Source organism: Bactrocera dorsalis, chromosome 3 (genome assembly GCF_023373825.1).
Source record: "Bactrocera dorsalis isolate Fly_Bdor chromosome 3, ASM2337382v1, whole genome shotgun sequence".
Classification (NCBI taxonomy): Eukaryota; Metazoa; Arthropoda; class Insecta; order Diptera; family Tephritidae; genus Bactrocera; species Bactrocera dorsalis.
Window position 1 is genome coordinate 74,972,823 of NC_064305.1, and position 14,732 is coordinate 74,987,554.

General features: G+C 35.8%; 1 protein-coding gene across 1 annotated transcript; it reads left to right on the plus strand.

The window, feature by feature from the left end:
- Positions 1 to 325: 325 nt before the first annotated feature.
- LOC105224583 (endoplasmic reticulum metallopeptidase 1) lies at positions 326 to 12,757 on the plus strand. The gene is made up of 13 exons (XM_049451843.1): positions 326 to 446; positions 3,428 to 3,591; positions 8,073 to 8,740; positions 8,802 to 9,004; positions 9,072 to 9,226; positions 9,293 to 9,676; positions 9,736 to 9,916; positions 11,193 to 11,377; positions 11,462 to 11,605; positions 11,680 to 11,779; positions 11,841 to 11,943; positions 12,033 to 12,324; positions 12,401 to 12,757. The coding sequence occupies exons 2-13, from the start codon at positions 3,586 to 3,588 to the stop codon at positions 12,560 to 12,562; spliced, it is 2,583 nt and encodes an 860-aa protein (XP_049307800.1). The 5' UTR covers positions 326 to 446; positions 3,428 to 3,585; the 3' UTR covers positions 12,563 to 12,757.
- The last annotated feature ends 1,975 nt before the right edge of the window (positions 12,758 to 14,732 follow it).

Genomic DNA, 14,732 nt, shown 5'->3' on the forward strand with positions numbered 1-14,732 from the left:
AATTTTTTCAGCTATTTGATACAACAATTAAAACTGATTTACAACAAAAAGTAAACAAATAATATTTAAAAAAACAGCAAACAGCGGAAAATCAACGCGAAATTTTAATGAAAAGAATCTAAACAAGTGCAACATAAACATTTGGGGAGTGGCCGGCTGGCTCGATTTACACACGTAAGGCAAACAATATAATTGTCGCACGTTCGCAGTAATGAGCGACCCGTAATTGTGAATCTTCTTCAATGTTGACAAGTTTGTATTGTGGCGTCTTTCCATTAGCCACCAGCTTCACACAGTCAGTGCAAAACCGTGCATTCCAACGAAAGGTGCATGCAACGCCGCATAAATTAAAACAGTATTCCTGCTCAGTGTGCGGTAGAAGAAAAAATATATACATACATATGTGGTGATAAATACTGGGAAACCCCGAAAAATATTTAAATATTGTGAGGCTTTGAAAAAATTTTATTAAAAAGCAAAAAACTGAAAATCAGAAAGTAATATTCGTAATAACCCAAAAAAAACTTCTGAAGTCAAATAAAACTAAATAAAAAATATATTTGTGAAAACAAGAAAAAAAGTTAACTTCGACTACACGGAAGCTATAATCACCTTTTAATAGCAAGAAAGAACAGGAAGGTTAGGTTAGATAGCTGATATAGAGAAATCGCACGTGCACTGCTATAAACAGTCCTTTATGAAGCCATAGGAAAAGAAATGGTCCTGTTTTCGAACTTAAAAATTGGCGAAACGCAATTTTGCATAGACGTTTAATTTTCATTCCCGACAGTTCAGTGGGATGTCTAAAGGTACGCGCTTTCAAGTGTTAAAGTCTTGACCTCCCAAACACGGGACAGTCAAGAAGGATGTGTTGAGTTATTTCCACCTGGTCTTCTTCCATACAGCGTCTGCAAATGGTGTCTGGTAAGATTCCCAGCCTTACAGCTTCAACACCAATAAGACAATGGGCTAGTCTTACTGAGGGCAAATAAATAGAACATTAGATCTCTTGCGATCGCTCTTGAGCTAAAAGGATTATACGACAGCGCATAGTCCGATGGTGTACCAGCACTGTCAAGCTGCCACGAAGCTCAGCTATCAGTAGTTGAACACCGGAGAATACGGAAGCGCCCACCTGCACCCATTCTACTGATAGCGGTTCTAGTGTGCGTTTTCTTGCCTTCAACTTTACAATTTCTTGCGAATTCGCCGTACCCGTACCAGTCTTATCACTAAGAGAATCGATACTATTAATAGCAAGGTTAGGCACTCCATGACCAACCCTGAACGTTAATGAGTTCAAGGCTAGTATTGCCGCCCTGCTATCTGATTGAATGGTTACTTCTCTGAAGTAGGCTGCACTCCGGAACAGTAAATCTACTGCTACCTTAATGGCTAGAACCTTAGCTAGGAAAACACTGCAACAGTCTGGAAGTCTGAAGCTGGAGTTGATAAAGAGTTCCTGACAGTAAATCCCTCCACCAATCTTCCCCCCAAGCTTTGACCCATCCATGAAGAAGCTCACTGCCACTCTCCTCCAACAGCTTCTTCGAACCCACTACTACCTCGTCAGTATATGGGCAGAGAAGAAGATCCAGAGTTTGGTTTGGCGACTCCATGATGCAAGTGATCTGGTATGAAGTCAAAGTGCCAAATTTTGTGCAATTATCTCGTCAACTACAAAGGTTTCCCATACAAGGACTTGAGTTGGATCGGTCATTTTGTATGATAGCTATATTATATTCTATAGTGGTCCGATATCCACTTATCCGACAGAAAGGTATTGACCCGAATTTTTCATGAAACCACTTTTGATACCTTTCAAAATGTCCAGGGCTATTTTCCTATATTTTTTGTTTTGTGAAATCTTATAAATATGCTTCATATTGTATGATAACGTGTTTAGTATAGCTGCTGACTAAGTTTATTTGAACAGATAGCCGGTTCTCTTCTTCGAAACATTTTATAGTCTCCGAAGAAGCTTAAAGCAATTCCTGCTGCTACTTGGGTAAATAATTATCCATTAATTAGATAGCCACCGTGGCGATGCGACAATTGTTTATGACTTTACTTGCAATAATGTCATTAATCCATATCTCTAACAAGTCATATATGTATATTAGAGAAATAAGAACAACTTGGGTACCTCGTAAAGATAAAAATGTTTAATGTTTATCGTAAAATAAAGTCACAAAAAAAACTACAACAAAAGCGCCAAATTTTAAAATCCTTGTATTGAATTGTTGAACGACGTACAGATTCGGTTATAAAAACGTTATTTTGGGTTACCAGATAATATTTATGATATGAGAAAGCTATATAAATTCGGTTATTGAATTAATGATGTCCAAATTATTTTTCTAGCGAAGACACAGTCCCCAATATTTGATTAAAACAATAAACTTATTATACAAATAGACAATATATAGTAAAAAGCAGATAAATAATTATTTTATGTAGATTTGACATGCTTTAGATGACATTATCTCCCTTTTTTTGTTAATCCGGCCAACAAAATAAAACAATGTTGCCTACAATTAGGCGCATTTCGCTTATTTTTAGCTAAGACATGCTCCCAAAATCGGGCGGAACAGATATTCAAGCCTTTCGAAGATAGAACAAAAAAATTATTAAAAATAAGTTTTTTTTTCAAAAAGTTTACTCACGAAATTTAAAAAAATGGTACATATTATATATAAAAATGTGAAAATATGAAAATAAGAAATATTTAAAATTTTGAAAAAAATAATAACAATGCTTGATTATTCCAACTGAATTCCTTACGCCAAAATATATCTCAAAAAGTATAGAAATTTTATCAACACTCATAAATGTACATATGTATGTACACAGCTATATAAAAGCACAGTATTGCAGATAGCACTAGTTATAAAGAAATCAATACTGTCATACACCAATTTAGGTTCATAAAAAAAATTAAGGAATGAAACAGAAATATGGATTTCAACGCTGTAGTGTGTCGCTGTTTTATCACTTCAGATATCGAAATTTTTAGATAATTGTTGTTATTTCTGTTTTACAATCCCCAAACACTATATTACAAACGACAATACCGTCGAAGCATATTTATATACACACAGTTATACATAAAAATTTATGATCATTTGTACCCGTGTTATTTTTCCAAATCAGTTATTATTTGAGCTTGGTGCGTACGAATCAAAACTTCAATTCGATGTGAAAGTCGGTGGTTGAAAGACGTTCAACTAGTGTAGTCGGAAATCAAAACAACACTACGCGGAAGTGGAAAGTGAAAAATTCAAATCCAAAAGATTTGCAAAGCCTGTAGATCGTACAGGATCTCGGGTCATTTGTGTTGTTTAGCTAACAATCTGAAAGCAAATTTAAAAAAACGAAAAATTTGTGAACAAAGATAACGAAAAATAGTGTATATTTTCTAAAACAGTTTGTACAGTGAGTTCATATGGCATGTTTTTATAAAAAAGTTTAACGAAACTTTGTGAAATTATTCAAGCGATATTTCCCAAAATTGTGTGTGGTTTTGTGAAGTTGTGAAGAAACATTTGCTGTTGCCGGTTAAGTTATTGGAGTTCTAAAACAAAAATGAGTGTAAGTATAATTAAGTACTAAAAATTAAAAATTAAAAAGAAAAAGTAAAAACTTAATACTTGAATAAAATTTGGAGTTAAACGGGTCATCCGAAGCGACGGTTTCAAAACATCGTTTTAGTTCTTTGCACAAATCCAATCTAGAGAATTCATAAACTGCACTGGTAAAGTAATTTTCCAATATTTAATATAGTTAGTATGTTACAGGTATAATGAAATAAGGTCTTCAGAGCGCATGGCTTACACAACTGATTTTCAAACGTGTTTTTCTGGAAACTACACTTTTAAACTAGGCTCCATGATTTCTCAAACAAGGCTCCATCGTTTGCTTTAGAAATTTAATGGTAGATTCATCACACAGGGCGCTATTGCATCTACTAGTATTTTTTGAAAAATATCAAAATTTCTTTTTTCATAAAAAAGTAGTCGCAAAAAAATCTGAAATTTCGGGTTTTTATGTTTAGAAGAATACAAAAAATGAAATTTTTAAGATTTGTAAAAGTTCAGACGATAGTCATCTACCTACAAATTCGCCTACCTTTTTTCATCGTGGCTGCCATTGGAGCGATAAATCTCGCAAATATTTTTACTCAAAAAATTATAATTTCAGCTAAATGCTTAATAAGTAAATAGTAAAAAGTTAGATTCTGCGTGTTTCCTCATTCATAAAAATGCCGAAAAACCTTTGAAAAAAGGAATGTAAATTTTCAGGGGTATTCTATTCTAGACACATGAATTTCAGGCAATTTTTGAAATGTCGTAAAGAAACGGCAAAAATCTTTTTATTATTAATTTTTTTTATTAGTTATTTATAAACATTACAAGAATACATAGGAAAAACCCAAAAATTAATAAAAAAAAACGTCAGAAATTTCAAAAATTAGCAACTGATGAAGTGGGGGGTCTCAAAAAATTGCTACGTGACCATACCCACGATTTCAATTCTCCTAACAAAAATAATAATTATTAATCTCGAATGACGACACAATGTCTGATTCTACGGAAAAGGTGAAACAAAATTCCTCATGAAATGGCGGCTGCCTGGAAACATACAACTTTTTGGTAATTTTTCGAATTTGTGAACAATAGTAATAGTTCCAGACATGAAAAAGTTTATAAAGAAGCATCTTTAAAAATATCAGGTAAATCGGTTTAGTAGAAGCTGAGAAATCATGGGTAATATTTTGAAAGATATAATTTTGAGAAAAAAACAGTTTAGCGTAATTTATTTTTTTAATTTTTTTTTTTGGAAAAGACCGACCAAACCAGTTTGGATGCCAATGTCTGCATAAGTACATATATTTCCGAAAACAATTCGAATTTTCAAAAATCATCTTGTAGACATACATACATATTCTTCAATAAGAAAGTAAAAATGTTCCATTAAGAAGTAAAATAATAATCGACAGCAAGTAAAAAGTCAAACGGTTTTCACTAAATTTCAAAGAATATTTTGAGAAAAACGCTTAAGAAACTACAGCAAAAAGCGTTTTATACACCAAAGCGTTTCTCTACTCAAAAGTAATCTTCTGTTTCTGATAAAATATAATATGTATGTATAGTATATCTAAAAGGTAGGCACTGATTATCCCACATTTTTAAAGGAAACCTATATTAAATCGAAAAAATCGACCTCATTGGTTATTAGATTGACTGATAGGTTTTTAACTTCATTGAGTCACGTCCTCAGGATCTGGACTCACTGGACTCTCTTTTATGCACAAAGATACACTGTTATGAGTAAAACACATTCTGTAATTTTCATTGAAATAATTCAAATATTGACTGATATATGCTGCATAAAGTCAGCCGGAAGTTCGAAAACCTTTATATAAGCTATATGGGAGCTCAGGGAAGAATTGACCCGATTCATCCCATTTTTGACACAGAGAAATACTATAGTCAGAATACGATTTTTCTGAATTTCAATAGTATTACGAGTATATATCACACACATTGACCGATATTTCTAAAATCAATAAATAAAATCGAAATCTGTTCATCGGGTCCCGAGATAAGTGATTTCATTAAAAAGTGTACGGTGTCATGCTCCCATAAAACCTTCCCATACCATCTCGGAGCTAAATTTAACGTCGCTGGCATATTTAGCTATTGATTCATCGCCCTTTAAGTAGTTTTGAATAGTATCATTATTTGAAGAGTGAGCAGGGTATCTTCCGATATCATCCATTTTACATCTATGAACTCGTAATTATTTTGTACTAAGTTAAACAAAACTATTATACTCTGTAGCAACAAATTGGAAGAGTATAAAAATAAAATCTATATAAATACAATACAAACCTTTTACTATTTGTGACATTTTGATATTTGGCAAAATCTGAAATGTTTTAAGAGTAATTAAAATAACAATCCAAATATTTAATCGAGTATTTTTGCGCTTCATTGAGCACTACAAATAGCAATTATAAAATGCATTACATCACCAACCGAAGTCACTGACCATTAAATGTACTTCTGAGTAGTCTATATTGGCTCCTATTATAAACATATACATACATACATATATGTATGTATGGCATACACCACACTTTCGTTGAAATAATTGCCAATATTTTATGGCCTTTGGCGGCAACAAACGCTCGTGCAAGAACAAGCAAACTTAAAAGAGGATAACTTCAAAGAAAAGCGCTAATAAATATTGCTTTGCTTAGAGACACACGATTCACCGAATCATATTAGTATTTATTTACAGCACTTCTACTTATCTTTTGTCGCCGCAGAGTTGACCACAGAAATATTGCACGCGTCTGAGCATGTTGCTGTCGCCCATTATTGTTGACCGTTGATTAGATTAGCAAGCAATTAATTAATCATTTAAAGGATTAATTGCTTTAATTACTTTGCATTATTGCTTTTGCTGTGTTTCGAGTGCCTAGCAGTTATTTGCTGGAACCACAGATTCTAGCATTATTTGTAGACATAAATACAAATGCTTAATGGCAGTCGTAATCGTAGGCGCATTTGATAATATATATATGTAAGTATGTATACACTCAGAAAAATCAGCTAATCTGAAATAATCGCTTCAAATGATGATGATTATACTTGTATTTAAGGTAATTGTAAAGCATTATTGCGAAAGGTTATGTACAATTATTTTTACAACATTTTGCAAGGAACTCGCGGCTAAATTTTTTTGATACCGTAATCTAATGCAAATATGTGACCTTGAGTACTTGAATAATAAGTTCATTGAATTGCTGAAATGTAGGCAACTTGATTTTTTTTTTTACTTTTGAAATATATGTTAAAGATATTGTTTCTTTATAGTTTTGAGATACCTTTGCCAACACATAAGGTTGTCAAATATCCCTTCCGCTTTTTTGCTCTTTTATTCAATGCGTTATAAAAAGTGTAACAGTGATCGGATTTAGTTCAAATAAACGCCGTTTCTTTCGATAATCTGTTTCCATCTAGACAGCAACTTCGTAATACCCTCCCCGTAGAAGCACCCTCCTTATTTGCGAGGAACTCGGACAGACACTCTCACAAGCCTCTTTTGAGTTCAACATTACACCAACAAGGACGTTCCCCATGGACACGAACAGGTGGTAATCACTTGGCGCTATGTCTGGGCTATATGGTCGATGCGATAAAACCTCCCATCCGAGCTCCCTTAGCTTCTGACGAGTCATCAACGAAGTGTGCGTTCTGGTGTTATCCTGGTGGACCACTACACCCTTCCTGTTGGTCAATTCTGGACGCTTCTGGTCGATCGCCTGCTTCAAGCGGTCCAGTTGTGCGCAGTAGATTGTAGAATTAAGCGTCTGGCCACATGGGAGCAGCTCATAGTGGATGATGCCCTTCCAATCCCACCAAACACACAGCCAAACCTTTCTGGTCGTCACTCCTGGCTTTGCCACTGATTGGGACGATTTATCGACCTTCAACCACGGCCATTTTCGCTTGATATTATCGTATGTGATCTATTTTTCGTCGCCAGTCACCATCCGCTTCAAAAATGGGTCGATTTCGTTCCGTTTCAGCAGCATATCGCAGGCGTTGATTCGGTCGAGAAAGTTTTTCTGCGTCAAATCCTGCGGCACCCAAAAATCAAGGTTTTTTGTGTATCCAGCCTTCTGCAGATGACTTAAAATGGTTTGATGACTAACTTCCATCTTCTGATCGATGCCACGAGATGCCACATGCCGGTCTAACTCGATATTTTCCGCAAAAATACGGAAGGGAGATATTTGACAACCTAACATTAGACCAGCTCCTTCACAAAATAACAGCCAAGTAATCGACATATTAAAAACTTCTATTAAATGTTGCCTACAATTAGGAGCGGGATAAAAATAGATGCACTACCGGAAGCTGATGACTATCAGAAAGAAGAATAGTGCTAAAGTAGAGTTTGTTACAATTAACTGCCGCAAACTTTTTTAACATAAATTAATTACAAACATAAACTATGTTAATAGTAAAGTATTCCCAATTCTCTGCTATTAATTCCAGTTCAAATCGAAGTATCACATCGATGTTGATTTTGAGGTACCAAAAAAACTGGGCTGGTATTATGCGCCGCTTTTCACCGCCTTTTGGTTTATACTCTACCTGAGCATAGTTCTCACACAAGTTGTACGTTTACCCACACCGCTAACACTTAAAGATGAGGCCACAAATTCCGACTCATATATAGCCGAACGTGCCGAACAAATTGTAGTCAACTTAGCACGTCTCGGTCCGAAGGTGGTGGGCAGTGAAGCGAATGAGGTAAAAGCTGTTGAGCTGCTAGTCGCCGAAATCAACAAGGTTAAGGCACAAATGAGCGATTATTTCGAACTGGAAATCGATGTACAAGTAGCGACCGGTTCATATATTCATTGGACCATGTTGAATATGTATCAGGGTGTACAAAATGTTGTCGCCAAATTGAGTGCGAAAAATAATACAAGTGAAAATTATCTACTCATAAATGCGCACTTCGACAGCGCGCCAGGTAGTCCGGGTGCTGGCGATGATACTTCGATGGTGGCAACAATGCTGGAGGTGTTACGTGTTATCGCCAAATCGAGTGGACCACTACAAAATCCCATTGTGTTCCTTTTCAATGGTGCCGAAGAGAATCCGTTGCAGGCGTCACATGGATTTATAACACAGCATAAGTGGGCCAAAAATTGCAAGTAAGTAGAGAGTGGAAATAAGAATATTGATCTTATTAACTAAACGCACTTGCTAACACAGAGCACTAATCAATTTGGATGCTGCCGGTTCGGGAGGTCGCGAATTACTATTCCAGTCCGGACCTGGCAATCCATGGCTCATGAACTATTACCGCAAAGTGCCACATCCCTTTGCAACTACCTTGGCAGAGGAACTATTTCAGAATGACTTCATACCATCCGATACAGATTTTCGAATTTTCCGTGATTACGGCGGTGTACCTGGTAAGCTTTAAACAGCACTACCTAACCGGTCATTTTTGTTAACATTTTTATTTTTTTAATTGTTTAGGTTTGGATATGGCTTATACCTATAATGGTTATGTCTATCACACGGAGTTTGATCGTTTCAATATCCTGCCGAAAGGTTCACTACAAAATACAGGCGATAATATCTTACATCTAGCCAGATCTATAGCTAACGCACCAGAATTGGAAAATCCAACAGTAAGTCCCCGTAATAAAATGCATTACCACTTTACATAACTCTTCTCGCTATTAACTCCCACTTAGGGCAATGAAGCGGGTCATGTTATTTTCTATGATTTTCTCGGTTGGTTTATACTGTACTACACGCTAAACACCAGTATCATTGTCAATAGCGTTGTTTGTGTGATAGCTGTATGTGCCATCGGTGTGTCGCTCTTCTTCATGTCAGCACGTTCGGGTCTTGGCTGGTTGGCCGTCATTCGTCGTTACGCTCTCGCGTTTGCCGTACAATTACTCTCACTCTCCTTGGGCGCAGTTTTTGCTTTAATTATTGCCGTATTTATGGACGGTGTTGGACGCTCTATGACTTGGTTTAGTCAAACATGGTTAATATTTGGTCTCTACTTTTGTCCAATATTTTTCTGCATGGCCATCTTTCCGTCATTATTCTTGGAGCGTACAAAGAAGGTGAGTTCTACAATTGTTCTAGTTTACTGAAATTAATATCATTTTTGTTTTACTCAAAGGATCTGCTGAGTTTGGGCTTTCGCATTCAACTTTTCATGCATTCACATTGTCTAATGCTCATTTTGCTAACGATCATCCTTACAGCGTTTAATGTGCGTTCGGCTTTCATGTTTATGCTCGCTGTATTCTTCGACATAGCAGCTCTCATCATTAATTTGATTACAAAATGGCATCGTAGAGGTAAGCAAATTGTGTTTTTCTTTGGTGGAGTGTTGGTTTCGTCACGAAGACGATATAGGTCCGTTTCAGATATAGCTGACGGGTTTTCCAATAGGAACGCTAGAAAATTCGACCGATAGGAACAGCATATGACGCCATATCATTCCACGTTATTTTGACATTTCTTTTTATAAAGATTTTCCATTTTATCATCGAAAGATATACCGTCCAACAATGAGTCGAAATTATTAAAATTTACTACCGAAATTCGGAGTCAGTGGCCTCAACTTTAAGAGCGCTACGTCCAATTTATGGTCGTCCTGTCAGATCAACAATTGGACGTTTAGTGGAAAAATGTGAATCCACAGGCATAGTACAAAATGTTACCGTGCCAGTGAGACAAAAAAGTGCCCTTAATGTTGAGAATATTGCTGCCGCTAGCGCATCAATTGAGGAGAGGCCTCTCCCACGTCGTTCTCAAGCGTTGGGCATCTCTTGTGACAAATTTTGCAGAAAGATCTTGGCCTACATTCTTATAAGATCAAATTGACGCAAGAACTGAAGCCGCTTGACCACCAGAGTCGTCGTATGTTCGTAAATTGGACTGAGCAACAGCTTGAAAATGATCCAGATCTTCATCGAAAAATCATCTTCAGCGATGAGGCTCATTTCTGGCTGAATAGCTGCGTCAATAAACAAAATATTCGTTATTGGTCAGACAGCAATCCACACGTACTCCATGAGTCACCGTTGCATTCCGAAAAAAATTCGGTTTGTTGCGGTTTATGGGCCGGCGGCATCATTGGGCCGTACTTCTTCCGGGATGATCAAGACCGGCACGTTACTGTGGATGGAAATCGCTGCCACTCAATAGTAACCGAATATTTTTGGCCTGAATTAGATAATTTAGTCATGTCCGCCTGTGTCTGTCTAATAATATATACTAGGGACTAGTCCCTCGACTTTTTAGATGTCGATCTGAAACTTTGCTCACGTTTTTCTACCCAAGCATCTGCCCATTTGTCTGATTCGCCGGTATCCACTCACTGTATTATATAGCTGTCATACAAGCGAATCGATCAAACTCAAGCCCCTGTATAAAAACTTTTTTATTTGACAAGTTACCTTGACGAAGTATTTTCCGGCTGTTAGTTTTTAAGAATATTTTAGCTTCCATGCAACCAAAGTTAACGTTTTTCTTTGTATTGTATTTTTTATTATTTTTTAATATTCATACTTCTTTCTATAAGTTATTACTACTTTTATTAAAATACATATGTACTTCTTCCTCTCGCAGCTTATTGGTTCGCCATCGCCGTTATTATTTGCCAAGCGCTGCCGTTCCTTTACTATACCTCAGTAGCACAAGAAATTTTCTTTACAATGATACCGATGATGGGACGATCAGGATCTGCTTCTAATCCAGATATTATAATTGCTGGAATAGCGATTTTATTTACATGCCTATTCGCCGGCTTCATAGTAAGATTAACTTATTTAGTGCTTTGAAGAAAATGCATAATATTCCATAAAATTTCTTTATTCTCTACTTGATTGTACGCTTAGATGCCACTCTACTCGTTCTTCCGCAAAACACGTACGATCGCGCTTTGTTTCTTAGGCGTCACACTATTCTTCATAATACTAGCGGTCACTCCAGTTGGTTTCCCATATACGCCCAAAGTAGCCGCACAGCGTTACTCGCTACTCGTAAGTATACACGTAAATGGAAAATAAAGATACTGTTATAATTTAATAATAATTTTTATAATAAAATATGACAGCATGCCAAGCGTATACTACATAATGCCGACGGCACTGAACGTGTGAATGAATCGGGCGTTTATATATATGCGCAGGATCGGCGTATACACATTGTGGATGGTAAGCATTAAAATTATTTTGAGACATTTTTGATCATATTTTGTCAATGAAAATATTTCAGAAAATATCAAGAGCATTGGCGAAAAGCATAAAGTAAATGATGTCTGCAACAATGAGCTCTTCTGTGGCATGCCAATATTCAACCATCGTTGGTACAAAGCAAGGTTAGTAGTCGCGCTTTAAAGGGGCAGTCTTAGAGGGTCTAAAAATAAGATAAGATTCTAAATATAATTTTTGTTATATTTTTTTACAGAGAAAACAGCTTTTGGATACCCATCGATGAGGAGCCCAATATACCCGGCGTAAAGCCAACACTAACGTTGACATCCAAAACGGAAGTGGACGCATCCAATACCAGCCGTTATAGCTTTACGCTTACCGGTCCCGATCATATGACAATATTTATCGGACCGAAGGAACCAGCTAAAATTACTAATTGGTCGTTCAACGATACAATGATTCGTGATAATTGGGAACCACCCTACTTCATCTACTACTCATATGGCAATGATACGAGTCCATTAGATTTCTACATTGATATGGAGGTAATCTAACGAATCACTATACATAGTTTCCAAATTATTTATTAATTAAATGTTTGTTTACCTCACACTACTTTAGACTACTGACTCCACCACACAAAATTTGGAAATCGGCATAGGTGCTCATTGGGTACATCAGGCGGTGGTGCGTACCGACGGTTATGAAAAGTTCATTCAAGGTTTTCCGAGTTATGCCTACGTGGCAGACTGGCCGGCTTTCTATGAAAGTTGGTTATTTTAAGGCGTGTTGGGACTGCATAGTTTTAATGTTAGGCTGTAATGTCTGTTTTGAAGAAATTCTTCAAGTATGCTATTGCATGTGTATAGTAAGCATTGTTGTTGGGCACTGAAAATCATTTGTAAAGATACTCGTAGTTTATGTTTAGTTATTAACAAGTTTTACTAAATAAATTAAGAAAAAACGATATTTAAATTATTTTGAAAGAAAGTTCTCTACTTTATAATTTACATTCATTTTTGGAAACTTTAATCGTAGGAAATTTCAGCAAAGTAAAATGTGATCAAATTTGACTCAGACTGGCGCATTCAAAATAGCATACTGTACTAATTTAAGAATGCCAATTCTTAATCCATTCCTTTATACAGTTGCTGTAACCCAAGCATCGCTTTTGCAACCTCAAGAGACAGCTGAGGCTTCCATTTTGAAATTATAAATATTTACAACTCCCTTAACCACTATCAATAGTGCGACTAGTGGAACAGTAAAGTAATTTATATTTAGTAATTAGTTGTATGTTTTCAAAATTGTTGATAGCTGTGAACAACACATAAATAAGCTGAAATAGGATAACAACACAAAAGGTTTGAACAGGTTGAGTTGTTTTTGATAACACCGAAGTACAAAATTTAAACTGAAGTAGCGGTTGAATTGTTTTCGAAGGATTAAAATGCAAAATTAGAGTTGTAAGTTGAGTAAGCTAGTTGAACAGTAAAGTAATATTTATACTGAACTTTTAATTATTATAGGTGTATGTTCAGAAAGTTATAGACATAAACACAAAGTAAAAAGTTGATCACAAGTCAACTCTTGTCATATTGAGTTGATTTCGGTAACACCGTAGTGCAAAATTTCAACTAAAGTAAGGTTGAGTTGAGTTGTCAGCAATAATTATTGAGTATTGAAAATATCTTGACAAATTGAGTTTTTTTTTTGATACACCGAAGTGCAAAATTTCAACTAAAGTAGAAGTTCAGTTTTTTTCGCTAACATGGAAGTTCAAAATTTCAACTAAAATAAAGGTTGAGTTGTTTTCGAAGCATCGAAGTGCAAAATTTCAACTTAAGTAGAGTTGAGTTGTAAGATATATTAGCGGCATAATTAGTTTTAATGAGTATTGGAAATACAGTACTATGAAGAATGTACCACCAATGCTTCCAATAGAATTCTTTTGTCCATTCAATTTAAAACTTTAAAATTACCGTTATACATATTACGATCGTCACTTATATACATATGTATGTAGACATGTTTGTACTCAACTGAACTCAGCAAAAAATGTCTCATTTGTAATGGAATTCATTTTCGACAAGACGTCTCTTCCTTCAGAGCGAAAATACTTTTCCAGTTTATGAGATGTAAGTATGTATAAATGTTTCACTTATGCGGGGGGTTTTATATGAGTAGTTTTATTCATCAAAATATTAAAGCGTCTTACAATACCCAGACTATTTATATAATATTTATATTTAGGCTTAGTATTCCGAATATTTACGTTGAAAAATTCTGTAAAGCTATTTGCAAACACACTAATCTTTCTCAGGTGACACTGTAAATACATTGTGACAAAAAAGTATCAGGAAATTGGCACCAGGAATGATATTTCAAAAATATATATTTTGCTAAGTTTCTAGGACTGTCCTTAATTACTATGGTAAATATGAGTGCGATCTGTCAACCAGTTTGCTTACAACCGCTACTTAATTCGGTACACCTCAGTAAGGCGTTTCGATATTTACAATGTCGAACAAAGAATTAATCTCAAATTTTGCATTTCTAACCAAATTTCGTGTACGGAATCGTTGCCAATGTTGTAAAAGGCTTGCGGCGCTTCAGTTTTATCAAAAACACAAGCCTTACATTGGTACAAAGACGTTCGAGAGATCGTCGAAGACGTGATTCGTTCTGGGCGACCTTCGATTTCTTCAACTGATGAAGACACATACCAAAAAAGTGAAGGATATAGTACTTGAAAACCGTCAAGCAAGTGTTAGAAAGAATGGCAAGAGAGCTTGACATTTCTCGCAAGTCCGTTGGAATTATTTGGATAGATTATTGAGTATGAAACGCGTCTTGCTCGACTCTTCCCGATAAAGCTGAATTTTTTTCCAAAAGTATGCCGTAAAAAAGTCTCTTTGGACATGCTTGATCCTGCGAATTCCTATGCCACATT